Source organism: Carya illinoinensis, chromosome 4 (assembly GCF_018687715.1).
Source record: "Carya illinoinensis cultivar Pawnee chromosome 4, C.illinoinensisPawnee_v1, whole genome shotgun sequence".
NCBI classification, from domain to species: Eukaryota; Viridiplantae; Streptophyta; class Magnoliopsida; order Fagales; family Juglandaceae; genus Carya; species Carya illinoinensis.
The window spans coordinates 36,095,327-36,104,408 of NC_056755.1; the positions used below are offsets into that span (position 1 = coordinate 36,095,327).

At 37.3% G+C, this 9,082-nt stretch overlaps 1 protein-coding gene across 1 annotated transcript; it reads right to left on the reverse strand.

Moving 5' to 3' along the window:
• Nucleotides 1–5,183: 5,183 nt before the first annotated feature.
• LOC122306453 (receptor-like protein 52) lies at nucleotides 5,184–8,792 on the reverse strand. Its single transcript, XM_043118884.1, has 4 exons — nucleotides 8,199–8,792; nucleotides 6,660–6,732; nucleotides 6,186–6,345; nucleotides 5,184–6,132 (listed from the first exon to the last, which is right to left on the reverse strand). The coding sequence occupies exons 1-4, from the start codon at nucleotides 8,790–8,792 to the stop codon at nucleotides 5,184–5,186; spliced, it is 1,776 nt and encodes a 591-aa protein (XP_042974818.1).
• Between the last annotated feature and the right edge of the window lie 290 nt (nucleotides 8,793–9,082).

The window sequence follows — 9,082 nt, forward strand, 5'->3', positions numbered from 1 at the left end:
TCTCATAGGTCCCATTCTTTCTTTCCTTCCATAAATGCCCTACAATATATAAATGAAATGATATTATAATTTAAGTATTTCAAGGGCAAATATGAGACTTTGATGTGCAAAAATATTGGCATCAATTAATTTGACATTCAATATTAGAATTTGATGCATAATTAAGTGTTCAATCCTTATTTGATAAAATAAATCACTCATTTAAACAACTTAATTATGCAATTCTAACCCTTTATCATATTGTGATCTTTTCGCAAGTCTAGATTATCTGGTGTTGCCTAGCTACAAATGGAGGAGGAAGGCTGGGCAGCAAAAGTTAGGCCACAGGCTCTACAATTGTGTTGCCTAGCTCACTCTCCCCACCTGTGTTCTCTCAAGAACTAAAAACAATACTAAGAACAAAACTCCATTCCCTCAGAGGTGTAGAACACCTCTCCCTTTTATAGCCATTTTGTGCGTCCAAAATAAGGAAAGAAACAAAACTCATCTCTTAGCCACGTGCGTGTGTCGGTCAAAAAAGTAAGAAAAGAAAATGTTGGCCTTGCTTGTGTGTAAGAACCACCAAGGTCTGCCACTTTGCACGTGTCTTTAGTGGAGCTTGCAAAATGCCAAAACCCAGCGTCTCGTCCCCTATTCTGCACCTACGCCTCTTTTCATTCTAGCGTACTTTTCTTTTTCTTTTCATTTTTGCCTCCTCGCGTCCCCAGCCAATAGCACGTCTATGTTGCATAGCTCCTATAGGCGTGCTTTCCTCTCCTGCATTGTTGTCTTTCCCGTTTCAGCCCCAACACCCATAGCACGTATACTCCAGCCCCTGCCGTTTGTTACCTACGCCAAGTCCTTGGGCTGTCGTGGCTGTACATGCTCTGCTTAGGCATGTTGCATCCCATACATTTTACTGCCCACAACAGTCATCCTCAAACCAAAACCTTATTGTGGTTCCATTTGATTTTGTCGCAAGTGCTTTTCTCCATTTTCCAAGTCTTCCATGCGTGATCAGTTGTCTTCATTTGTTCTTTTTTGTATCTTCCAGCGTGCGCCCTCCTCTTTCTTTATTTCCTTTTCGTGTGCAACATCTGTCTTTGTGGGTTGCTGGGGCAACGCATGCGTGCTACTGGAAGTGAAGGTGCTGCTGTGGAGGTGTTGGGCTTACAGAGGAGTGGTGGTGCATGGAGTTGGGTAACTAGACAAAAATGAAAAATAAAATATTAAAAGTCCTGTGCATGAAATATTATTAAATTACAAGTATTAAAATTAAGCATAAATTATGCTATTATTCAATTTAAATCACAACTTAAATTTATGCCTATTAATCAATTTTTATATCTAAAACCAATAATAAAATAATAAAACAATTAAAAATACAGTAGTTTTAAATGTATAAAATATCCAATAATGCAGTTCAATCACTATGTTTACAAATTTCTCGGCCCAAAATGGCTCGGAAACAAGCATAGGCCATTTTCGGCCTAGTACATGTCTTTCGGGGTCTAGAAACGTGTTCTATGCCTAGAGGACTGAGTGACCCATTTGGGCAAGGCGGGGTGAGGAAGGATAGGCCCTAACCCCAAACACATGAATGGGGGGCCCCGCACCCATGTGCTAGGGGGGAAAACCCCACCCCACGCCCATGTGAGGGCGGGTTGTTGGATGGGGGTCCCCTGCCCCGTAGTATGCAGGTAGCACCCCCAATTGATTGAACTTGGAAAGGTTGTTGCACTACTCTTCCTCTTCAGCCAATTATCTAGGCTATGGTTGTCCAGATACTTGTAGACAAGAAGTTTTTAATTATCACTGAAATTACAGTAGAGCAACTTCACTATGTTGGCATGTCGAATTGAACTAAGTATTTTGACTTATGCCAGAATTTCTTTTACAAGCACTAGATGATGAGAGTTTAAACCCTGGAGAACAGGTCAACTCCTGCGAAATCTTAATCATGCCTTAAATACATCTATGCTTATTTGAATGGCTCGTGAAATATTTGTTACAACTTTTGAATGTTGTGTGCAGATCTTTGAAAAGATAATTTCTGGTATGTATTTGAGGCACATTGTACGCAGGGTTCTATGTAGTATGGCTGAAGAAGCTACATTTTTTGGGGATACTGTTCCACCCAAATTGAGAATTCCTTTAATACTAAGGTACGAAACTTTTTTATAAAACCTCACAGTTGGAGTGGAATGTTTAATAATTTGATTATTTGATTTTCTTGCATGAATCAAGTGGTAGCCTTTATCACCTAGTCTAGTGAATTTCAATACAAATTCAAATCATTAATGCGACTATGAAGGTCAGTGCTTGAATTTATGCCTGTTGTCAAAATTTTTTTTGGTTCTATATGTCATATTTGGTTCCCATTATAGACGAAGCCACAAGAGGGGCCATAGGGCTCCCCCAAAGAGTAGTAGACTATAGAGAAACCAGAAAGAAGAGCCTCCCCCCCCCCCCCCCCCCCAATAAAAAATGTAGCAAACATAAAGAAATTGTGGGTGATTTCCCCCGTCACCCTATCTGAGATGTCTATTTTTTTTTTAACTCGGATTCCTTGTTAATTGAATTGTGGGGTAGTTTTGTGTAAGTTTTGTTGATGTAAAATATTTAGCACTCCAGACATGTTTGCGATGCATCATGACAAATCTTCAGATCTGAGAGTGGTTGGGAGCAAATTGAAGGATGTCTTAGAGGTATTAAAAGTGGTCCAAATTGTTGGCGGAAATTTTATTTACATTATTGAACCTTAGAAATTGGTTTCATTTTTCCTCTTTTTTTTGATAAGTGGGTTTCATTTTTTTTTTTTTTGGGTAAAGTAATAAGAATTTCATTAAAAATTGTGAAAGGTGCATTCCAAGCACATCTAGATGTGTACAAAGGAGTCATTTTTCTTTCTATATATATTTGTTTATGTTAGAAGAAGAAAAGGATTCAAAATAACTCAATCTTTTGTGTAATGCTTTTTCCAGAGAGGAATTCTTATGTTTAGTTTGGTGTTTTGGATGACATTTAAAAAAAAAAAAAAACAAATCTTTTCCTAATTCAATGGACCTTATACTTAATTTTTTCTCTGTTAGATATCGAATACCTCTCTGAAAATGAGAAAAGTCATTGTGGAGCTTTGTGTCATTGTTACCTCACATGGGGCTACCTATCCGCTGTTGGAATCTTCCATATCCTCAATAAATTGGGTAGAGACACTATTAGGGATGGAGAGAAGCAGAAGTCGGTTATAGGGATAGATGGGGAAAGCATTTCAGTTGCCGCATTCTTCTCTCCATTTTAGACTAGCTGGTTGCACTAGAGCAAAACCTTAAGAAGAACCTTTTTCATGGATGGCTTGGTAGAAGGCTGTGTGCCAATACAATAGAGCCCAAGTCTTAAAACATGTCACATTTTATTCAAGTGACAGGGCTCCTTGATCTCCTCATCTAAGGCATCATCTATAGGTTTTCCATTTTGAATGTGTCGCAATGCCCATTTGACTACAGATGTGTGTTTATCACCATCATTGGCTTTCCTTCTGGTTGTCAGTTTTAGAAGGATAACCCCGAAGCTGTAAACATCAATCTTCTCATTAATTCTTGTCGTGCAAGCATACTCTACATTTCAATTCAACAACACCAGCTAAGCTGAATTTCTAGTGATGGAAAAAGAAGAAAGCATCATCAATAAATGGAAACTTGAAAATTTATATTGCCACATACCTGGAGTTATGTAGCAAAAGAGCTAGCCACGACTAACATTGTAACTGGTTCTCCCTCCTTGATCAACATTTTTTGCTAGACCAAAATCAACTATATGTGCATTGAAATCAAGATCTAAAAGGATGTTGCTTGACTTCACATCTCGATGAATAATGGGTAGTGAGCAATCATGGTGCATATAACAGAGCCCTTGGGCAGCTCCAACTGCTATATGCAACCTCTTGGGCCAATTGAAGACAATAAGATTAACTGAACTTGAAAAGGTTGTTGCTCTACTCTTTGTATGAAGCTAGCGATCCAGGCTATAATTATCCAAATACTCATAGATAAGAATTTTTGACTTATCACTAGAGATACAATAGAGCAACTACACTATGTTGGCATATTGAATTGAACTAAGTATTTTGACCTCTGCTAGAAATTGTTTTCCAAGCTTTTCTTCTAGCTTGTAGTTATTCCAAGTCTTTTTCACTGCAACAATATTACTTGAACGATTAACAAAAACATGGTATACTTGACCTGATCCACCTGAACCAATCTTTTTATATTCTGTCAATTCAGACAAAATGTCTGATTCTGTGAAATTGAGCTTTTGGAATGAGGTGAGTTTCCATGTCAAATGCAATCCATGCTTTATTTTTTTGTAATTTTTTATCACAAAGAATGAAATAAATAAAACTAGGAGAATTGCTAGCATCAAACCTATAATCAAAGTAATTAATTGGTAAGAAGTTTTGATCAACTTTTGGCCGTGCAAATTGCATTTCCCGAGGTTAGGGATCGAGATGGTCTATTAGCACAAAGACCAAGATTGTTCAAGAAGCTATAGGCATATGCCTCATTTCGAATTCACTAGGGATACTTCTAGTTAGATGATTTGAAGACAGATTGAATGAAGTGGGCTTTAGGGGGCCAAGTTTCGATGGAATTAGTCTAGACCACTGGTTTTCAAACAAGTCCAATTCAATAAGGTATGGTAAGGAACCAAATTTCTCTGGAATCTATCCAGAGATTGCATTCCAGATGACGTTTAAAGTATTTAAAGATTTCCATGAATTAATATCTAATGGAAGGGAGCGTCAAAGTCTATTTCGATCAAGCAAAAGAATTGTCAAAAATGAGAAAGATCTCAAGGAATCGTGCCATTGAAGAGGTTAATACTAGCCATGAGAACCAACAAATTCCTCAAGGAAAACACTCCCTGTGGAATTTTACTCCAAAACCTGTTGTTATTCATCTCCAATACTGATAGCTTCCGTGCCGATCATCATATTCCCAGACTGTAAAAGAATTATCACTTAACCTCAACATCGTCATATTCAATGATGTCCATAGACCATTTGGAATATTCCCAGAAAACTTATTTTTATATATTACCACTATGGCCAAACTAATGTAATTTCCAAGCGACTTGGGCAACTCTCCATTGAGTTGGTTTTCAGAAGCTGCCACTTGCCAAAAGTTTCCATTGTCACACAAGTGTTATGGCAACTGGCTTGTAACCTTGTTGTTTGAAACCTGAAGCACTTCCAGCATAGAATACCTCCCAAGTTTTGGAGGCAAACTACCGGAAAAATTATTGTCAAATAAGTTGAGATTTATCAGCCTTGGAAGATGACCAATGCTATCTGGGATTTTTCCAAATAGCTGATTGAGAAACAAAGCTAGACCTGTCAAATTATTTAACTTTCCAAAATCATCAAGAATTGTCCCTATCAAATAATTTTTCGAGATATTGATGACATCAAGGTCCAAAGCCTCAACCACAGGAGGATTCTTTGGCATAAACAATTTGTTTTTGCAAAGGTAAATAATCCTTAGATTCTTTGGCATAAACAAATTGTCCGGGATCTTACTGGTCAAGCTATTTTTTGACAAATCCAAATGCTCCAAAGTTGCCATTTCTCCAAGTTTTGAAGGCAAACTACCTGAAAAATTATTATTAAATAAGTTGAGATTTATTAGCTTCGGAAGATGACCAATGCTATCTGAGATTTTTCCAAATAGTGGATTGAGAAACAAGGCCAGACTTGTCAAATTTTTTAGCTTTCCAAAATCATCAGGAATTGGCCGTGTCAAATAATTTTTTGAGAGATCAATGACATTGAGATTCAAAGCCTCAACCACTTGAGGGATCTCCCCAGACAATTGGTTTTTGTAAAGGTAAACAAACCTTAGATTCTTTGGCATAAACAAACTGTTCGGGATCTTACAAATCAAGCTATTTTTTGACAAATCCAAATGCTCCAGAGCTGCCATTTCGTCAATCGTGTTTGGGATTTGCCCCATCAAATTTGTTCCGGTCATCCATAAAAATTTCAACTTCTTCAACTTTCTGAACTCTGAAGGCAATAATGGCACTATCTTAGAATTATAGGCCAATCCCAGTTTCACAAGATTGGATAGGTTTCCAATTTCTAGAGGGAAAGACCTGGTAAACAGACACTAGAGACAAGCATGAGTTTTCTCAGTTTTATCAATTACCCGATAGATGATGGGATGTTACCGACGAAGTTGTTGCTATCGAGGTAGAGCTCTCGAAGTTGAGACATGCAGTGAATGTCATCGAGGATTGCACCATAAAAGTAGTTCTGTGAGATGTCAAGAATTTCCAGCTTGGAATAGTTGTGGAGAGCTCTCGGAACTCCATAAAGAGGAAATTGTTATTAGAAACATCAAATGTTATGAGGTTCTTGAGGTTGCAAATAAAGGGTGGGATTGTTCCATTGATGTTATAATCACGGAAGGATAGTCCAATGATAGAGCCGTTGGAGCAACTGATCTCAGGCCAGGAACAATGAGAGCATGAGTTTGTTGGAATCCAATGTATGAGAGATTCTGGGTTTTCCCAGAGTTGTTTCAGGTTTAGTAGGATTCCTTGTTCTTGACTAGTGAGTTGGGAGTTTGCATGATTGAGAAAGAGGAAAAAGGGACGTAGAAAGAGCAATAGATAAATACTGGACCTGTTTTCATCATTGCTAAAAGTTGTGTTCCTTTGGCTCTGGTCTGGAACTCTAATCTCAACAATGAGCTAATAAACAAATGAAAATTGGAGAAAGATAAGAAAAAACACACCCAATTGTGGAACGTCATTCAAACTTTAAAACAAGGAAAATTCAAAGAACGGAACATCTACAAATTTTCCATGGAAAGGGAATTTATAGATCAATAATTGTTTTGACCAGCGTCTTTGCGAGATGATACGTTCTGTTGGGCTGGAATTTTCCATCCCTACGAAGTAAATAAGAACCAAAACAGAAGAATCTTAAAGAAAACAATCATTTTTAAAACAAGATTAGTAGAAGATTTATACTCATAAGTTTAGAACCAAGAGGCTAGTTTCCTGAACTATCCAACTCCCCTTATTTTGTGTCATTATTGACTTTGCAACCCATAAGAGTGTTTAACATTATTGGTACGTGCTTAAATTAAAATCCTTGTTTTCATCGAAAAATTCGATTTTGTGGAATATTTGTTCTTCTAGTTACTTGAAAGTTTTGATTTTTAAATATAAGTTATACTGTTTTCCAAAATACCTATATCTAATCGTTCTCTCCTATGAAATTCAAAGCTTTAAACTTGACCCAATGTCAACAAAGAAAAAAAGAGGAATAAGGAGCCCAACCCCACTCGTGTAAGATGGTGGAAGACATTGACTTGCTTTAGATGATGTGGTTAGAATTTTAATTATTTAATTATTGTGATAAGTGGAATTGTTATTAGGAAAAGTTATATCCAATGGGAGCAACTCCTTCATGTATTAGGATTCTAGATAGCTTCATCATTTTTTCCACTACCGGTCATGCAAGCAGTCAAGCATTGACTGACTATATGTGCATGCTGCTGATCTGCGATCTCTTTAGTAAAGGGCCAATGCTTTCCGCAACCCCCACGAAATGGGTTAGAATCGGAAAAATCAAAATATGATTATTACATAAAGATAAAGTTCATCAGTATATATTTGCCTCTTATGCTAACATGGCTTGATAAAATTAATTATTTTCAAGTTTTTTCCTTATTTTTTAAGTTTTTTTCTAAAAACATTTTCGAAATAAAATTAATTATCTTTAACTCTAAAAATATTTTTATCTAAATTTTTAATCCAATCATTATAAAAATATAAAAATTAAAATAGGAATTATTCTTACAAAATATATATATTCCAATAATTTTTCAATTTTACTATCTATTTTTTAAAATTTCAATACAAAATTACATTTTTTTTAAAGTAAAATCACCTTGTATTCGTATTCAATTTGTATCAGTAATAGTATACATTTTATCTATGAACAACTGATTAGTAATCAATTTTGGACCCTCTTCTACCCAGTACATGTCATCATCCCCAAACATAGCCATTTTAGCTAGCTGGTGAGCTACCTCGTTACCCTCCCTATGGAAAAACCCCACCTCCCAACTATTATAATTCCTCAGTTTCTACTGCAGACCTTCCACCAAATGCCCAAACTATGAGTCAACCTTCTCTTTTTTCTTTACCGCATCTATAACAGCCTTGGCATCCCATTCAAACATCACAACCCCTAACCCTAAATCTTCACATAGAACCATAGCTTCCCAAAGAGCAGTGCATTCTGCAACAACAGCATGGCAATTGCATGTCCTTTTAGCACACTTTACAGCGAAAACCTCTCCATTACAGTCCCTTATGACAATCCCAATTCCCATACTCAGAGATGACACATTGAGAGCTGCATCAAAATTGGCCTTAAGTTGCAACCCCTCTCGCTTCTTCCATCCCTTCCCTCCACCACTTCCTACTCTATCATTTTTCTGCTCAACCTCGCCCCCTAGCCTCCTTTGTGCTACCTTAAAATCTTCATATCCCACCAATGACATTTGTACCACAGTAGTTGGACCTAAGAACTGCTTATCAAAAATGACTTTGTTTCTATGGTGCCATATATTTCTCAACATCATAACCACTTTCTCAACATTCTCAGTTGTAAGTTTGCTATGCATCTCATCCCAAAGTTGAAAGACATCCTTCACCCCTACCCTCCACTTCTGAACAGGACTCCCCTCCTCTACCCACACATCATATGCTACTGGGCACCACCAAATAGCATGCATTATAGTTTCTTCTTCTATCCAACAAATAGGACACCTTGCTTCCTCTACTATCCTCCTCTTTCTTAAGTTCACCCTTGTTGGGAGAATGTTATTGACTAGCTTCCACATAAAGTGCTTAACAGCCCCTGGGAGACCTAGATGCCAAATTTGTTTCCATATTCCTTCCTCTTTCCCAGCCCCAGATACCTCTCCCCCCTTTTGCCTCTTGCCTCCTGTTCCATATGGTAAGCACTCCTAACTGAGTACTTTCCATCTCTTGTATGCTCCCATGTCAATCTATCCATAGCTCC

Bases quoted from the DNA above. Each gene is read 5' to 3' on its own strand.
- LOC122306453 (XM_043118884.1), bottom strand. From the start codon at position 8,792: ATGCATGCTATTTGGTGGTGCCCAGTAGCATATGATGTGTGGGTAGAG. The intron at 6,733-8,198 runs GTAAAGAAAAAA...TTTGTTTATTAG, and splicing joins CCAAGGCTGTTATAGATGCG to CTCATTGTTGAGATTAGAGT. The intron at 6,346-6,659 runs GTATTTATCTAT...CTCTTTATGGAG, and splicing joins CAATGATGAAAACAGGTCCA to TTCCGAGAGCTCTCCACAAC.